Here is a 19,519-nt window from a genome sequence, read left to right on the forward strand (position 1 = left end):
ATGGAGCCTGAATTCAAACCCAGGCTTGACTCCAGAGCCCGTGCTAGACAAAACTGTACCACCCTCCCCATCTCATAAGGGTTGTGCCAAGTGGGCTGATGTAAATGTGACCTAAAATTAGATTAAAGAAAAATGGAATGAGGCCTTTTGAACGTAAAGGGCAAATTCTGATCTTGTTTTCAGTCCAAAAACAACTCATTTATTCAATGTCTTTTGGAATAGATGTTCCACAAAAATGCATTTTCTAGCTAACTGATGCTTCCCAAAATTCATTTTACATATATTTCTCTGCCTTAAAATGATTATACTGAACATAATGGAACTACTTGTTGTGCTTTAGGTCTATCACATCTCAACAATAACCAGAGCAGCCAATCAATATAGTGCCATCTATGAGGACCATTTTTTGTTTTTTTGGTATCTTCCCTCACTCTTGTGAGTGGAAGCTGTCTCTTTTTCTTGTCATTATTCCGTCCTACTCTGGTTGACTTGATATCCCTCTCCTTGTTCTACCAACTTGTTGCTTTTCATTTACGCTGGGACATTTTTGTCAGTGCTTTCTTCTTGATGGTCCAGAGAGAAAGTCACCTCCAAACAAAGGAGCTCTTACCACATTAATGTGACTCCCACATTATGCCTCAATCTAATATATATTTTTTTCTCCTGGAAGAAATCATAAGAAACTTAACAATGGTTACCCTTGGGGAAATGGGCTGGCAGAAAGGTGGGAGGAGAAAATGGAGATTCTCCCCTACCCCCATTTTTCATGTAGTACCTTTAATTAATTGGAATCATCTAATGTCACATATTTTAGTTTTACCTTAAGAATATCAACAGTGGTTACCTGGACAGGAAGTTTTTTTAACCTTTTTATATTTAAAATAATCTGATGTTATAGATATCTGTGCGTATGTATATGCATATTTACATCCATAACACAAATGTATATATACAAGTATAAATTTTAAAGATGCCTATGGAAATTATCTTAAAAAATCTAAATTTCTTTCCTAATGGTCCATTTTATGTTAATACCTAAATCTAGTCATCCCTCAGTATCCTTGGGAGATTGGTTTCAGGACCGCTGAGGATACCAAAATCCAAGGATGCTATAGTCTCTTATATAAAATGGTAGTACTATTTTTAAATAACCTATGCATATCCTCCTTTATACTTTAAGTCATCTCTGAATTATTTATAATACCTAATACAATGTAAATGCTATGTAAATGGTGGTTATACCATATTGTCTAGGGAGTTATAAGAAAAATGTCTGTACATGTTCAGTAGAGACTCATTTTTTTTCTGAATATTTTTGACCTGTAGTTGGCTGAATCCAGAGATGTGAAACCCATGGATACAGGGGGCTGACTGTACTTCTGTTGTTACAAATTCCAGATTCTCTTTAAAAACAACATATGTCTTGTGTGTGTACCTGTGTTTAAAGCTTTTTGATTTGTGAATAAATTCATAAATATCTCTTGACAAAGGTTTCTGGGGGTAAGTATGCAATTTCTAAAACTAATTTTGAAGAACCTCACTGAGTTAAGTCTTTGATAAACAAAGTCTGCTGTGGCTTTTTTTTGGTGTGTGATTGCAACCTACACTGCAAGATATAAAATGAAATTTTTGAATAATTCTCTAAAAATTACTTATTGATCTAAATTATGGAATCTCACCTTATATTGAGGTTTTTTCTTAAAAATAAAAGCCCATATAACTGCTGTGTTAAAAGTCAAAGATACAGACGTAAAATTTCATTAAAAAAAGACTATCTATAATCAAGGAATCATCAAAAGTATTGATATTTACTTTATTTCTTGAAATTTACTTCATTGCTTTGAAAAAAGACACTTGGGAAAGTCTAAATAGTTTAACTCCTTGACACTGATTATATTAAGCATAGATAGAATTTTTTTTTCTGCTACCACTATTTTGGTTTACTTCTACTTCCCCTTGCTTCTTGGTACTCTTCAGGGAATATGTTGAGGAAGACAAAAAGTGACTTCCCCAAATCAGGTAGGTGTACTCTCATTGTCTATCATTGTCAAAATCATGACTACAGACTAAAAGCTATTTGTGATTCACATCTATTAAAGTAGCTGGAACTTTCCTTATCAGACTGATACAATCTCTGCTAGGGTATGGGAGGCAGAGGTGATTCTGAATAGGGTATCTAGTAAAAGAGCTGGTTCCCGACTATGTAGGCTGAACTGGGTCACCTAAAGCAAAGGTAATGCCCAAACAACCAGGTAAAGCTGCAAGGAAAGCCAAGGGACCAGTGAAAACAGAGCTTGACACAGCAGCAGGCACTCAATAAATACTTGTTGAATAAACAAATGAGATAATTCTACTTATATAACACAAGGTATTTGAACAAAACAATATAACCTCCCTCTGTGAAGTTCTAGTTAAACAGTTACGTTACTTCTGTGGCTCTGGTTTGTAGGAAAAAAACTGGATTTATTAATAGCATAGAAGCAGAAGTCAGAATAAGCAAGCCAACTCTTAGCTTTTCTTTCCATAGGTATAAATTGGACTCCATATCCTATGTCTTGCAGAGAAGCCAAAGATCTACTCTGTAGCAATTAATGTTGGGACAACAAAACACATGTTAAAAAGTTGTCTGTGGGGCTCGGAATTTAATTTTAGAAAACAAATTTAAGTCTTGTAAATTCTCTCCATATCAGATGATCACATTAACATTCATCTCAGTGCAAAGCTAAAGAGAAATCATGTAGACATTATCTGCCTTTCCTCTTGTCCATGCTATTATACCCTTCTATTATGTAGATCACTTAACAGACAGCAAGAATGAACAGCTCTTCATGGAATCCGAGCTAGAAAAGCCCTTGAAGTTCATCTGGTTCAATTACCAGAATACCTCCAGAAACTACACCTGTGAGACACAGAACTATATATAGAAGTGAAAGCTTACTCCTCTATTGCCACAATGTGGTGGGTTTTTGTTTTTTAAGTTAACCCAATACATCAATCTCTTAATCACAACCCATTCTTTTCTGTTCCACCCCCCCTAAAAAATGGATAATATGAGGACATATCATTATTAAAACAGTATTTTAATACTACTAGCATGACTATATTATGTGGTATTTTAAATTAAGAAAAACATGGTACGGATTTTAATTAATACTGCTATCATTTTAGTCTGAATTTGAATAGAAGATTCTTAAAGTTACTCTAGGCTTCCATTTAACACAGAAATCCTCTCTATCGCATATTTCATCTAAAAGACTGCATAATAAAAGATTAATGCAGCCACTTTAAGTATTTATATGTTTTAAAATTGCATAGGAGGTAGATGATCACTTTTTGTATTTATTTAAAAACTATATTTTTCTATATTTTGAACAAATGGATATGATATTTAAACATTCTTTTTTAAAAACCATTGCCAGTTACCATAAAGGAAGATTTGCTACACTGTACTTTAATTGTGTTAACATAATGCGTAATTCAAAGGCAATACTTACAAACATTTCAAAATCAGGTTGTAATTATTTCAGGCAAAATGTAAGTATTTCTGGCTAATCATAGCACATAAGATGTCTATTTTCAGAACTAATTGGTTAAATACTGTCACAAAGCACCAGTGTAACAAAAAGAACACCTCAGTGTGAGCTGGCACACAAAGTATACTATGTTATAATAACCACAAAATACAGGGTGAATCATATTTTGCAAAGAGGCTTGTGCACACCTAATAGAAAACCCACATCACAGCCATATTCGGCATCACCAAGGTATGACATGAGAGGGGACTTTTGTTCTTAACAATAGTGCCACTCAGTGGCTGAACAATGGTAGTGAATTGAAAACAGTATGAATGGAGGGTGGGCAAAAAGAAAAATGGAGTTTTGGAGTAGGCAATGATAATACTGTAGGCAAAGAAAAAGAAACACTATGTTGTTATGGTAACTGTACCTTGGAGGTCAGTTAGAGTCTGGACAGGAACAGAAACCTGAGCATCGCTTCCTGTAACTACATCGCCTGGATTTCATAAGAAAAAATAATTAGATTTCATAAAAAGGAAATAATCAACTTCACTTTTCTTTTATACTGAATGTTCTAATACTTTAATCAAATTACTAAAAATATAGTACAAAAGAAAATAATGCACAAGCTTAGAAAAATATAAAATATTTTCAAAGAAAATTTTTAAGAGCATGTTTTCTAGAAATGTTTTGTGTTTGTTTTTCTTAAAGAAAACACAAACAAGTTTCAACTAGAGTATAGGAAACTTCAGCAATCAAAAGATTTTGCTGAGCATATTTCATGATGCTACAAATATTAGTGTGATTTTATATTTTCCCTTTCATCCAAAAGTAAGTTATATGTCATTTATTTAAAAATAGGCATTCTTTTGAAATTGATTTCCTCCTATATCAGACAAAATTTATTTTTAACTAAACTTGAAACCAACTTCTTCAGTGATAAGATAAAGACCTCAATAAGTTCTAATTTCATATTAAGTAATGAAAAGATTTAAGTTACCACATGTACTTATAAATGTCAACATGTAAAAATAAACCTGTGAACTGCATACCCTTAACTTGATATACTTATTATAGGCAAGATTTCATTTACAAATTGGACTTATAGTAAGTGCTTAAAATAATGACATGTTCAAATTAAAAAAGCAATTTAAAATATAGACAAAGGAAACAGGAAAAAAAAAACCAAGTGCATTTTAAGAACATAAGAAAGGAAAAGGAGCATAACAGGAAATCTCATGAAGAACCTGAGGTGCACTAACATTTGGAAGGAAGACTTTTTGGTTCTTTGATTTCCTTCCTGGATGACAAAGTTCAACACTAAGCATAGTCACTGTCAACAGAATCATTCTCTGGATATATCACCATCTGAAGGCCTATGCTATTTTCAGACTAACAAGCTAAAGAAAAAAGCATTTTAAAAAAGCATCATATTTTCTATGCATGATCATTTATGATTAATTGACTTGTTTCCCCTTGAGCTTTCATATAATATATACAGTAGTAAAAAAATCAACTTTTGAGTTAAATGACATATCCTCAGTGTTCTGACCACTATGACTTACAGCATGGCCAGCTAATCTGGAAACTGTTAAGTTGTAGTTATACCATCATCATCAATTAACAGTACACACATTTAGTCTCCCATAATTGAAATAAAATCTATAAATAGGAACATACCACAAACAAGTGATAAACAGCTTTTAGTGGAAATGGGCCCCAGATTTTCATAGTATATGTACTCTAAATTCACTGATAATGGCGTGCCTACTTTCTGTATCTTTGAAGGAGATTTTCAATTCTGTGCCTGCTACCTGTTTTACTCTGCTGCTTCTAGATCACTTATTAATATATAGAGACTGACAACTCATTTTAACATTAAATATCACCAAAACAATTACAGGGAACATCTGGGCTGCTCCTTCACTATCCTACCCCAACACAAAGACAAACTACAGAATGTACTTCAAGCAACACATGTGAGTTTGGATTACAAACACAACTGTCCCCCTATCTAAGCATACAAGCACAAGTAATTGAAAGTTAACTGATTATGAAAACCATAAACAGTTTCATCTTTATAAACAACCATTTTTCAACATAACTTTCTAATTTTCCAGCAGAGTACACTAAAAAGACTATTACATTATCTTTCCTCAAAGGCACTAAGTAGATGACTCTGTTCTGAGAGAGAAATCACTTCGCAACACAAGCCTCCTGACAGGCTGAATATTGTGTTCACTGATCTATGGGACCAGGTGATATGCTTGCAGCTTTCAGTGTGACAGCACAGCAGGATACATGTGGGAAATACCAGCATAAAGAACCAATGTTGGAGAAGTATTTTTCACTGTAGAGTTAATCAATACATATTCTACCAAAACAACCATAGATTTTTAGAGGTGGGAGACTCTCCAGGGATTAGCCCAAATCTCTTATTTCAGGGTGAGGAAACAAGAGGGTCAGAGAGCTTCAGGGTGTTGCTTAGGGCTCATCAATGGATGAATAGAGAAGAGCAACAAACTACACTATCTTCTGTCGTCTACTTCCATAAACCGTTCTCTTTGCCTTTTGTTTTATCCATACCTTTGTGAGGGAAGGAGCATTAGCAGGAACATTTATAATTAATCTGAAGGTAAACAAGTTTTTGTGGTTTTTTTTGGTAGATTGACATGAGAAGAACAAAACACAAGTACAAATATAGAAGGGTTGCCAAACAAGGCTACTTCCTTTCAGCACAGGGATCAGTTAAAATGCCCTAGTGATAATCATGTTCCAGATACTTTGCTTAAGTGCTCTGTTGTCTCCTTATAACTGGGGACTTGGTTTTCATCAATTGTTCCATCTCCATGCACTTCCTTTCTCACTTACTGTGATATTAATACTTGACATTTCCTTGGAGACAAAACTTTATATTTCTAGTCATTTGGCTTAGTTCCTCAGAAAATTTAAGCTACAACATTAAGAGATTCTCTGACTCATTTGCCTGCCATCAGTTAGAATTACAACTGACTACAGCTTGTTATCAAAGCAATATTGAAATCGTATTTGTTTAGAACAATAAAACAGTACAATTAAGAAATATGTAAAATAACATTCATTTCCATTCTGGAAATGGGTATATCTCCTGGCATTAAAATACATTTACAATATGCTAATGATTTGGTCTCTTTTTTTAAAAAAATGTGTGACAGCTCTACGTTAAAAAGAAAATAATGTAATTTTCAACGAGATTTTTTTTTTTTTTTGAGATGGAGTCTGGCTCTGTTGCCAGGCTGGAGTGCAGTGGCACGATCTTGGCTCACTGCAACCTCTGCCTCCTAGGTTCAAATGATTCTCCTGCCTCAGTCTCCTGAGTAGCTGGGACTACCGGCATGCACCACCACGCCCAGCTAATTTTTGTATTTTTAGTAGACACGGGGTTTCACCATGTTGGCCAGGATGGTCTCCATCTCTCGACCTCGTGATCTACCTCGGCCTCCCAAAGTGCTGGGATTACATGCGTGAACCACCATGCCCGATATATTCTTATGCATGGTAAATTGAATATTCTCACAAAAATTTAAATACGAATTATATAAAATCTAGTATTTTACACAGGCAAATAAAAATTAAATAGAAGAATAACATGATGTAACCAATAGAGGAATACAGACACGCATGGGTGTGTGCATGTGTGTGTACACACACTCATTAAATAATACTCAACATTTGTATCATTGGGAAAGAAAGTCCATTTAACTTAAGTTTACCAATTTAAATGGCACTATGTAAAATCAGAAACTAATTTTGAATGTAATTTCCTTAAACAGAGTATATGGAACATACTTTTAAAATCTTCTTACTGACAATATTACTCATGTTACTGTCAACACTAATTATTGAAAACTGATATAACAGAGGGATCCCTTTAAGACATGAATGACACTTGGGTCAGGATGTTTGCTCTGACACTAAGTGGCCCCAAACTGCTTGTGAGGTCTTAGGATTGCTTTTTAAGTATTTTTTGCCATCAAGATACAACCTCTTGCTTCTAGAGTACAGTTAGCAGAGTCCTACTACTAAAAATAAATGTAGCTGTTTCCAATTTCTTTTGAAAAGGGGGACCTAATACATTATGACTCTTCAAAAATAGGTGAAAAATAAAAATGCAAAGGTTCAGAGTAAGAACCTGAAGTGCTCTCTTATGAATACAAAACATGAGGGAGGTGAAGCTCTGGAAAGGCCCTAACACAGAAATTAGCTTACCTGAGTCCCAGTAGAAAATGTGCTACCAACAGCAGTGCCCTCACTTACCCATTGAGAGATATGGATTGGATGATCTCCCAGGTTTCCTCTGCTTTAACATTCTGTGGTTCTAACTTTTAGTTTATGGACTCATACACTTACTTTGGCTGCTTGAAATTTTGTTTAGTTTCTCCCTCCCCACTGCTTAAGATTCTAGTTTGTATTCCTTAGAAGTGAAGCAGCTGGGTGAGAGACTGCAAGCCTAGTGGCCCACTTTCTCAAAACAACTGTAATGCACCAATGAATGCTGTGACTAGTGAAGCCCATGGTACTGGAACTTCTCATTTTGGATTCCTTTCTAGTGAGAAGCATTACTATACAAAGTTAGCAGAGAACACAGTCAACTGATCTCAATTTCTGTGTTGTGTTAATTCATGCCATCATACTGTATGGGCATCTACAGGACAAAGTTGCAAGTATACTAGGATATAAATGTTAAAAAAAAATTACCTCATAAAATATTCTTAAGACCAACACGGTATCTAGTATTCCAACTTTATATAACATATTTAAAAAGTAAGTTTTGCATTAACTTCTATTCTAGGAGATTGGTTCCTCACAGGCAGGTGAAGAAATCCCAGGCTACACCGTGAATGTTTTCTTTAGATTTACTAGTATTTTTTCCTACCTTTGTTCAATTGCACAGGCATGCTTTCTGATTTCATCAGCCTCTGCTGCTGCTGTTGCTGTTGTAAATGATGGCTTGGGGCCTCTGCTGAGGTCCTGGTAGGAATTACAACAGAGGAGGAGCTACTGCTGTTGCCTCCAGGTACAGGGCCACCTGCACTGCCTGGAGCCATTGCTGGGGAAATCAACTTTCTTCCAAAATTAATCAGGCTATTAGAGACCTTATTTATATTCAGGGGAGCACCTTTGGCATTGGTCCTGTTAAAAAAAGAAATGGAGAAGCATTATTTACATTAGAGGATGATTCTATTTCACATAATTAATTGGTATAAAAGCACACCTTGTCTGCTTTGAAAAAGGTCATTTACTAGACCAGCTATATAAAGTGAGAAGTGAAAATTTAAAGTTACTACAGAATAAATAATGAGTTTCTTAAAAACATAGCTTATGGAAAACAGTCTTATTTACATTTCATTCATTCATTCAACAAATAGAGCTAACACTGCTGGGTTATGAGGACATAACTGCCCCAAAATAGACACAGTTCCCTTCCTGGAACTTCCAGTCTAGTAGAGAAGAAGTATATTAATCAAATAATCACATAAATAAATATATGCTTAAAACCTGTGACTGGACTATGAAGGACAGGCTAGGCAAGTCGTGGGGTCCTCACAGAAGGGGGCATCTATGAAACGAAGCTAAGAGTAGATTTCTTACCAACCCTGGCACATGGGTACTAGGCCAAATCTAACATGATTTTGAAAATACATGTGTCTGACAGTCATGAAGCAAATTCCTAAAAGTTATGTCCTTATTCTCTACCGCAGCGCTCCATATCCTCCTTCTCCACTTCCCTGGTTTATTTTTCTCGATAGCACTTTTCATCATCTGACATACTATATATTTCATTTATTTATTTGGTTATCATTTGTTCACCTCTTCCAATCCCCATTCAAATACAAGTTTCATGAGGGCAAGGATTTTTGTCTCTTTTGTTAACTACTACATTGCCATTGTCTGGTACATCATAGGTACTTTATTAATAATATTTGTTAAATGGTAGCAGCATCTACCCATAGTCCATCTTTTCACCTGCCACAATGGAAGACCAGCCTCTCCATTTGTGCTTTGAATCCCATTTCCTCTGACTTTCAGAGACTGTTATTCCTGCATCCTCCTCTCCTGCATCATCATTTTCTCCTTCTTTACTGTATCATTTCCATTAGCATGCAACCATGGTGAGTATATGTACATGTACACTAAATTCTCTACTGAACTCTTGTTCCTTTCAAGTTACCATCCCATTTCTTCCTCTACTTATAACATGTTTTTTCAAGGTATATTAAGGTGCCACTTCTGCTTCCTCAGTCTTTGGGCCACCAAGCTCCAGCTGTGGCCTATTTGCCATTGCCCTAAAGCTATTCCTCAAGGTCACCAATGACTTCACATTGCAGTTCCAAAGGTCTATTCTTATTTGACTCTACCTCTCAGCAGCTATCAACTCTCTTAACCACTACTTTCTCTCTCATATTTTGTCTCTTGGCCAGCACCTGTATTATAACTGTGCCTGGCAAACAGAGGGCACCAAGTTAACATTTGTTAGATGAACAATTCCCAAATGACTCAGAATCTTGCAGTATCTCAGGGCTATTATCTTGAAGACCAGTTATGATTATAGATTATTTTAGTTGTAAAGGGGAGTCCAGCTCCATGACAATATTGAAGTTTGTGTTTTTATTGCCCAAATCATTAATAGAAATGAAATAGCTCACATTTTGCTTTTTTCATAAAAACGGAAAATTGAAAATCAACTTTAAGAGATCTACTTATTTGATTTTAATTAACTTGATTTTTACTATAATTTCCTTCTCTCAGATCTAGCTGTCAGCACTTACGTGGTAATTCTACCTTTTATATGACAGCTATATCCTTTCATTACTACATGTTGCTGTAAAACAGAACAGATCCATAGTTCTATAATAAAAAGGAAAGAACACTAGACTTCTACCTTCCATAAAGTTTTCTCTAATGCTACTAGCTAATGTTATGGGCTAGGTATTAGAGACTTACATTGCTTTGGAGGTAGGACAAATCAAATTTAAAATATGAAATTCAGCTTTATAAAAGAAAGATCGATTCATTATAACTGAATGAAGTGTGAAAAAAATTTCAAATGGTTCCTTTGGCATCAAGTTTCATCTTTAAAGAATTGAGCTATTTAAATGTCCTTCCAAAAATTATTAAAAATAACGTTTCCTAATGGAGATAAGGATATAAAGTGATTATGCACCACTTACTTTCATTTTTTAGGTGCTTCCTAGTGAAGTAGAGCATTCTTAATTTACATTTACTATAGGTTGGCAACAGAGAAGGCACTCAATATATGTTTATTGAGAAAAAAGAATGAATGAAATGAAAAAACTCATAAATTCTGGATTAACTAGGCATTCACCTCTGGCATTATATTCCACTCAACAGCCTGCATACATTCCCATTTCCTGTGAGTGATAGTATAAAGAAAAGCTATCATGGATTGAAGTTCTGTTGCATTTTAGTTTTGCTTGTTTGCAAGTCAGGATTCATAATTCCCAGATATGAAGAAGTTATAATGTTGTTACCCTTTTTTATACAAAAAAAGTACTAGTCAAATTCCCACATTGCCGGTTGTAAAATTTATATGTTGATAAAAGTACTAAGAAACTGCTAGAGCATTATCAAGAGAATATGGTTAATGCATCTTCATTACTACTAATAACCATGAAAAACATATAGATCAAGTTTATGCAGAGCAATTTTTCATCTGAATAGCTCTTAAAAGGGGATGAGCACTGTTTTCCTTTGTTGAACATTTTTTTGTGTGTTTTTAACCATGTTCTCCCTCATCTGGTACCCACAGTTTCTAGAAGAATTTTTTTTTCAAAACAACAATTGAAGGTGATTATGTGTCTTCCGGATATAAGCAATTGTAAGCCATACAGAGAAAGCAATCTGTCCAGAGCTTGTCTGTTTTTCTAGGCATAACAGTTTTTATACCAAAGTTATCTAATTTAGAACTGAAATATGAGCAGCAGAATTCTTCCTGTGAAATATTAAACAACTTCCAACAATTATTAATGGCTGTGATGTGTATGATTAAGTCATGCGTGCTAAATTAATGAAAATTAAAGTAGTTGTCAGAGATCTGATGGACAGCAGGGATTAGACTGGATTAAAGATGGAGTGCAATGTGTTAACAGTGTTGAAATAAACAGCAAGAGGAATTTGGAGTTAACAAGACATTGAATATCAAATCTAATGAGTAACCAATTTTGTGTAATTGAAGTCTTTCATTACTATTGTCTATCTACTGTTATTAAATAGTACTGTTTAGGAGAGATCATTTTAAAATTCTGCCAGGAACTTAACTTTTGGCACAACCTCATTTAACAAGTTAAGTCAGTACCAAGAGGTGAACTTTCTGAAGATCCAAGAATATCCTCAAAATACCTGTACCAGAACCCAATTCTGACCTGAATTCACTGTTGAGCTTATGTTGAGTTTCTTAACACTGGATTCTCTTCTAGTGAGAAGCATTACTATACAAAGTTAGCAGAGAACACAGTCAACTGATCTCAATTTCTGTGTTGTGTTAATTCATGCCATCATACTGCATGGGCATCTACAGGACAAAGTTGCAAGTATACTAGGATATAAATGTTAAAAAAAAAACAAAAAAAACCCAAATTATCTCATAAAATGTTCTTAAGACCAACACAGTATCTGATATTCCAACCTTAAAAGAATAAAATATAACATATTTAAAAAGTAAGTTTTGCATTAATTTCTATTCTAGGAGGTTGGTTCCCCACAGGCAGGTGAAGAAATTCCAGGCTACGCTGTGAATAAAAATAGGTGATTTTAGCTATCTCTTCCTAGATGTTTATTGCCCACTTGATGTCTTGCAGCCTGGCTTTCTGACCCGCACTCTACTGAAAGAGCTTCTAGGGCCTCCAATGCCTTCATAGTTGCCAGTCATGGCCTATTTTTATTACATTTCTATAAACTTTCTGAGGCTTTTAAAAAACCATTATCACATTATCACCTCTATAAAAATTCTCCACAACCTTTTCCCTCCTGGATCTAAATATTTACAAAATTCTAGTTTATCTCCTTTCTTCCTCTACGTTTATTTTTTAGATTTGATATTAAATATCTAATATTTGTTTATTTCACTTTTTCTGCAATCAAATCTTGTTAGATGCTTAGCTATACTTTTGTCAAAGAATCACTTCAATTCATTTCAAATTATTTTTCTCTATATTCTAATTTATATATATTTTTGTTATTTCTTTTCCTTGTGTTTTCCAAGGTTGAATACTTCCGTTCATTCATTCACTTATTCATCCTTTATTCTCCCTCTTTTCCGATAAAAGCATTTAAAGCTACACATATGCTTGGTTTTAACAATAGCATGAAAGTTTTCTCTCATTTTCTAAATAGCCTTGTTGGCTCATTTGTTATTTAGGTACAATTAAAAATTTCAGATGGCTGGGTTTGTTTGAGTTTAAATATATTATTTATTTAGATTTATTGAATAAAACAGAAATATTGGAGGAATGGAAGTGGGAAAATGTTTTGATTTTTCAAAACGACTATGTAAAGCACAATTTAGAAAATAAAGCAATATATATATAAATATTTTTACTAATTACTTTGAAATGAATATCTTTTATTACAAGTAGACAGTATGGTTCACTAAAAAGTCATTCCAAGGCAACTTTACTTCTCATCTGATAGTGTGAAAGGTCTGTTAGATTTTGTTAATATATGTCAGTACCTGTGGAAATAATAATGGAAATAATGCATGTTCAGATATAGTGGAACAATTGTACCCCAAGCATACTGTTCAATATTCTAGCACCCACCAAGTGTTACTGGTGATTATATGTGTCTCAGACTTGGGTCACAGACTTGTTACCAATCCATCTTTTAGGATGGTCATAATCTTCTGTTAATGAGTTGTGTAACCATGAGAGAGTTATGTATCCTGTCTGGACCCAAGTTTCCTTATCCTAAAATAAGGGAGCTGAATTTTATGATATTTTAGGTACTTTTTAGATTGAAAATTCTACTATTTTGTGACCTGAAGAATGAAAATATGTGCTTATTGAATTTCGATCAAAGGCTAAAGAGACACCCAATATATCAAATAGAAGAATCAAATTTTTTAAAGTTTTCAACATAAAGTAAATGATAAATGTTTGAGGTGACAGATATGCTAATTATTCTGATTTGATCATTGCATATTGTATACATGTATGATATAGCACACTCTACCTCCAAAATGTGTACAATTATTGTGTACAAATTAAAAACAGTAGTAAGAGCAAAAATGAAAAAAAGACTAAAAAATTTGCAATTTAAAATAATCTCAACAGGCTAGCATGAAAGATTAAACAAAATTTAACAAAGATAAATAAAAGCTCATGTAACTATTTTAAAACTTTTTATAATTGCACATTACATACAGAACAAGAAGGCATGGATAACATGAGTTTAAATTAAAAAAAAATTCAGAACTCCCAAACATTAATGTTTTGATTGGGTTTGGTTTGGCTGACAAGACTAATATGAGCTCACAGTGATGACACTGAAGAAAATTATGATTCTTGGACCGCATTAATACTAGATGAGTCCTCACACTGCAGAAGATGCTGTATAACTCTGGCAATCAGCTTTGGTAATGCATTAATTTCTGAAAGATTTGAGTTGTGTTTATAAATGGAGTGGAATGGTGGAGAAGCTGAAAACTATGCTGGAAGAGGAATGACTGCAATACCTGAGGAGTAAGTCCTACATACAATATAGTGAGGGATGCCATGAAGGAAAGCAGCCCTTTTTTGGTGTGGCTTAGAAATGAGATGAGTTACAAAAGTTAAAAAAGTGAGTTACAAAAGCTATGACATAGGAAATCTTATCTAGTGATAAAACAGGCTTCATTTACAAAAGTAAGGGCTCCAATCCTGGAACTGTACAAGTAGAGACTGAAAAATAATCTTTAGATACACAGCCTAGTTCTAGTCCTGGCATGCCTGAGAGACAGTATTAAATGAAAGCCCCTTTCCAACTCTAAGAGTTTATGATCTGCAGTGCCAAATGGCATCTATCGTCACATTTATCACATCACTCTGATAAAAGGACCAAATAAGAGGCTTGTATACTAGTATAGGACCTTGAGAAATGCCAGTCAAACCCCATCTCCAAATGAAGGTGCCTATTTGCCCTGTGTCCTTAGTTTCACCTTCAGTTTCCATTCCATTCCTTCTGCCTTTCCTTCCTCCTCTTTATCTTCCTTCCAAAATCTTTCTTTTCTATTCTTTTCCCTTCTCTTTCTTTCATAGTCTCATTTTCTATCATTTTCTCAAATTGTTCTATCTATACTTTTTTCTACCATAAAAACATTTAATGCAGTGGGATACTTGGAAAAAATAAATTGATGCCACTAAACATATATCTATGTATCTCTGGTTTGGAGACAGAAACAATATTCTCTTTGCACCCCTGTATACTCCTAACTCTGTCATTATTGATCTGCTGAGTGGATTACGGTTCATATTTATTTCTTACATGCTTATAGATATCAATCTATTTGGAAAATTAAAACATTCATCAGAGTTGTAACATAATACTTTCAAGATGATCCTAACATCTAAGGTAATAATCAGGATATACTTCTATTTAAAAATTCTGTAAGTTAGAGGCCAGGTGTGGTGGCTCAGTCCTGTAATCCCAGTACTTTGGAAGGCCGAGGAAGGACAACTGTTTAAGCCCAGGAGTTCAAGACCAGCCTGGGCGATATAGTGAGACCCTGTCTCTACAAAAAAAAAAAAAAAAAAAAAAAAAGCCAGCCATGGTGGCGTGCACCTGTAGTCCCAGCTACTTGAGGGGCTAAGGTGGGAGAACTGCTTGAGCCTGGGAGGTCGAGGCTGCAGTGAGCTGTGATCACACCAGTGCATTCCTGTCTAGGCAACAGAGCAAGACCTGATCTCAAAAAATCCGTAAGCTGAAGGTTTTAAATTCTGTAAAAGGAATGTTTCTAAAGTTCTTAATTCTGTAACTTTGAAGTTCAGTGTTTCCAATTTACTTCAATGAAAGACTTCTATATCTAATTTTAATTTGCTTGCCATACTGTAAAATTTGTTATTTTAGGAAGTGAACTCACTCCTCATCTCAAGGAACTCTAGATTCTTAAAGATCTTTATTAAAACTAGATGATGAAGGTTAGCTTGTTAGTACTTACCCCTTTAGAGTTGAATTTCAAGGGAAACATGTTTCCTTTCAGCTATAAAGATTAATTCTTTTATGTGCAGCAGGCAAACTTTTGTCTATATGATGAGCAGCAAAAGGAGTAGTGTTTGTTAGGAATAAAAAGGTTGGCACTGGTGACAGAGTAGACGTAAGCTAGACTATGGGGCTTATGTAATTGGGGCTACATACAATCTATAATGTTGATTAAACTAACATAACAAATAATAACCTATTATGTATTAATCATGATGCATCAAATCATTAAACTTCTCAAGATATACATATAGGAAGAGAAACTGAGATTTCTATTTTGAGAGTGGTAGTTTTGAACTATTTGAATTATTATTTGAATTATTTATTTGAACTATTTGAATTATTATTTGAATTATTTTCTCACCTGTATCTGAGGGATATGAAATCATTCCCATAAATAACCATGGTTCACACTAGCAGCATCTCTAGAGCATTAGGGATTTTCTGGCCTAGACTAACACATGAGAAAGGGAAGAGAATATAATCCTGAAATGTTCACACTTTGGGAAGTTTTTGCCCTCTTCACCTCTCTTTTCCCACTTTGAGAATCACTATATGTCTTCATAATTGAAAAAAAATACACCTGCAGTAAACATATACTAAGAATTAACTGTTATGGTTTGAAGGTAGGGGTACAGAAGCCAATAAAATATAAAGATATTTGAGTCTGCAAAATGAAACAGTCACATTTTAAAATGCAGGCATAGAAAGGAACAGATTATATGTAGAAAAACAAAGTAATATATTTTTTCTTAATTAAAAAAACTATAAAACACTGCTGAGAAGTTAAAGATGACCTAACTAAAGGATGAGATAGCCCATGTTCATGGATTAGATAATTCAATAATGTTGAAGTTATCAGTTCTTTCTAAATTGATATACATATTAAATATAACTCCAATCAAAATCCCAACAATTTTTATAGAAATTCAAAAGTTGATTGTAAAATTTATATGAAAATGCAAAGGAACTAGAATAGTGAAAGTAATAAAAAAGAACAAAGTTGGAGGACTCAGCCTACTTAAAATCAAGACTTGCTATAAAGTTATATAATTAAGCCACTGTGTTACCAGAGAAAAAAAAGAGTGTGGAAATGGATCACACATATATGGCCAGTTGATTTTCAACCAATGATCCAATTTAATTCAGCAGAGAAAGAAAAGACTTTTTAACAAATATTGCTACACAGCTGGGTATCTATCTTGAAAAAGATGAACCTCAACCTTTACCTCATTTTACACACAAAAATTACTTTGAGGTGGATCATAAATTTAAATACAAATGGTAGAACCACACAACTTTTAGATGAAAACAAGAGACTATCTTTGACTGTACAGTAAAGGGTTAACTCAGCATACCTGTGCTGCCCAAAGCCTGTACCTTTCAAAGGACTGGCCCTTGACTGATTCCTGGGAGATAACCTATAAGCCTTTGGAATATCCTGCCTGATAAAAGCATCTTTGTATATCTGGGCCTTGGGTCACACCAAATTGTTTACACTAACAATGGGATGTATGGTAAACACCTGTTTTTTTTCACCTGAGTCCTGGGTCACACTGTATCAGTCTGACCTCTCTGGGCAGGAATTGGAGACTGGGTAGGTAAGGTTAGTCACATGGGCATTCCATGCCTACATGACTGACTCCCAATAAAAAATCCTGGGGGACACCAAGGCTTAGGTGAGCAGCTCTACTTGGCAACACTTTGCATGTGTTGTCATTTATCTTGCTGGGAGAATTAAGCACTCCACTGGGAGAGGACAACTGAAAGTTTGTACAGGCATACCTCAGAGTTATTATGAGTTCTCTTCTAGACCACTGTAATAAAGCAAGTATCACAATAGTGAATTACACAATGTTTTTGGTTTCCCAGTAAATATAAAAGTTCTGTTTACATTATACTGCAGTCTATTCAGTGTGCAATAACACTATGTCTAAAAAAAGGAAAAATCCTAATAAAAAAATACTTTATTGCCAAAAGATGCTAATGATCATCTCAGCCTTTAGTGAGTCTTAAGCTTTTTGCTGGTGGAGGGTCTTGTCTCAATGTTGATGGCTTGTGACTAATCAGGGTGGTAGTTCCTGAATGTTGGGGTGGTTGTGGCAATTTCTTAAAATAAGACAGCAATGAAGTTGGCCACACTGATTGACTCTTCCTTTAAAGAAAGGTTTCTCAATAGCATATGATGCTATTTGATAGCATTTTACCCACAGCAGAACTTCTTTAAAATTGGAGTCAATCCCTTCAAACCCTACTGCTGGTTTATCAATCAAGCTTATGTAATATTTTAAATGCTTTGCTGTCATTTCAATAATGTTCATAGCATATTTACCAGGAGTAGATTCCATCTTAAGAAACTACTTTACCCATCCGTAGGAACTCTCTTCGTCTATTACAGTTTTATCATGAGACTGCAGCAATTTGGCCACAATTTTAGGCTCCACTTATAATTCTAGTTCTCTTGCTATTTTCACCCCATGTGGTTACTTCCTCCACTAATTTTTTTTTTTTTTCTAAACAGAGTCTCGCTCTGTCACCCAGGCTGGAGTGTGGTGGTGCAATCTCTGCTCACTGCAACCTCTGCCTCCCGGGTTCAAGCGATTCTCCTGCCTCAGCCTTGCGAGCAACTGGGACTAAAGGCACCCGCCACCACACCCAGCTAATTTTTGTATTTTTGGTAGAGACAGGGTTTCACCATGTTGGCCAGGCTGGTCTCGAACTCCTGACCTCAGGTGATCTGCTCGCCTCGGCCTCCCAAAGTGCTGGCATTACAGGCGTGAGCCACTGCGCCCGGCCTGATGTCTTGAATCCCTCTGAGTCATTGATGAGTGTTGAAATCAACTTCTTCTAAAATCAACTTCTTTCAAACTCTTGTTACTGTTGATATTTTGACATCCTCCCATGAATCATGAATGTTCTTAATGGCATCCAGAATGGTAAATCCTTTCCAGATGGTTTTCAATTTGCTTTGCCCAGAACCATCAGAGGAATCACTATCTATGGCAGCTATAGCCTTATGAAATGTATTTCTTAAATAATAAGGCCTGTGAGTCAAAATTCCTTCTTGACCTATGAGCTGCAGAACAGATATTGTATTAGCAGGCATGGAAACAACATTAATCTCCTTGATTAATGCTTGGGTGCAAGCTCTTGGGTGACCAGGTGCATTGTTAGTCAGAAGTAGTATTTTGAAAGGAATATTTTTTTTCTGAACAGTAGGTCTCAACAGTGACACAGAGAGACAGGCTGCCCTTTGAAATTTTGATGCCAGGCACTGATCCTCCTCTCTGGCTACGGAAGTCCTTTGCAGCATCTTCCAGTAGAAGGCTGTTTCATCTATACCGAAAATCTGTTGCTCAGTGTAGCCAGCCCCCTTTATCAATTATCATAGCTACATCTTCTGGATAACTTGCTGCAGCTTCTATATCAGTACTTGCTGCTTCACCTTGCACTTTAATGTTACAGAGACAACTTCTTTCCTTAAATCTCCTTAATCAATCTCCACTAGCTTCCAACTTTTCTTCTGCAGCTTCCTCACCCCTCTCTGCCTTTACAGAATTGAAGAGTTAGGGCCTTGCTTCTAGATTAGGTTTTGGCATAAGGGAATGTTGTGACTGGTCTGATTGTCTATCCAGACCACTCAAACTTTCTCCATATCAGCAATAAGGCTGTTTATTTTCTTATCATTCATGTGTCCACTGGAGTAGCACTTTTAATTTCCTTCAAAAACTTTTCCTTTGCTTTCATGATTTGGTTGTTTGGTGCGAGAG

General features: G+C 35.1%; 1 protein-coding gene across 39 annotated transcripts in view; it reads right to left on the reverse strand.

Annotated features, from left to right (window-relative positions):
* Positions 1-19,519, reverse strand: part of TBC1D5 (TBC1 domain family member 5) — a 588,093-nt gene that overhangs the window by 79,602 nt on the left and 488,972 nt on the right. For 21 of the 39 annotated variants that reach the window (XM_055381134.2, XM_063703441.1, XM_019023729.4 and 18 more), the window contains 2 exons: positions 8,431-8,687; positions 3,946-4,011 (listed from right to left, as the gene is read on the reverse strand). In XM_055381134.2, the coding sequence (XP_055237109.1) occupies positions 3,946-4,011; positions 8,431-8,687 (323 nt within the window). The remainder of the gene's footprint in view (positions 1-3,945; positions 4,012-8,430; positions 8,688-19,519) is intronic. The other 18 variants (XM_055381150.2, XM_063703452.1, XM_055381148.2 and 15 more) reach the window with 1 other exon arrangement.

The sequence above is a fragment of the Gorilla gorilla genome, chromosome 2, assembly GCF_029281585.2.
Source record: "Gorilla gorilla gorilla isolate KB3781 chromosome 2, NHGRI_mGorGor1-v2.1_pri, whole genome shotgun sequence".
In the NCBI taxonomy this organism is placed as follows: domain Eukaryota; kingdom Metazoa; phylum Chordata; class Mammalia; order Primates; family Hominidae; genus Gorilla; species Gorilla gorilla.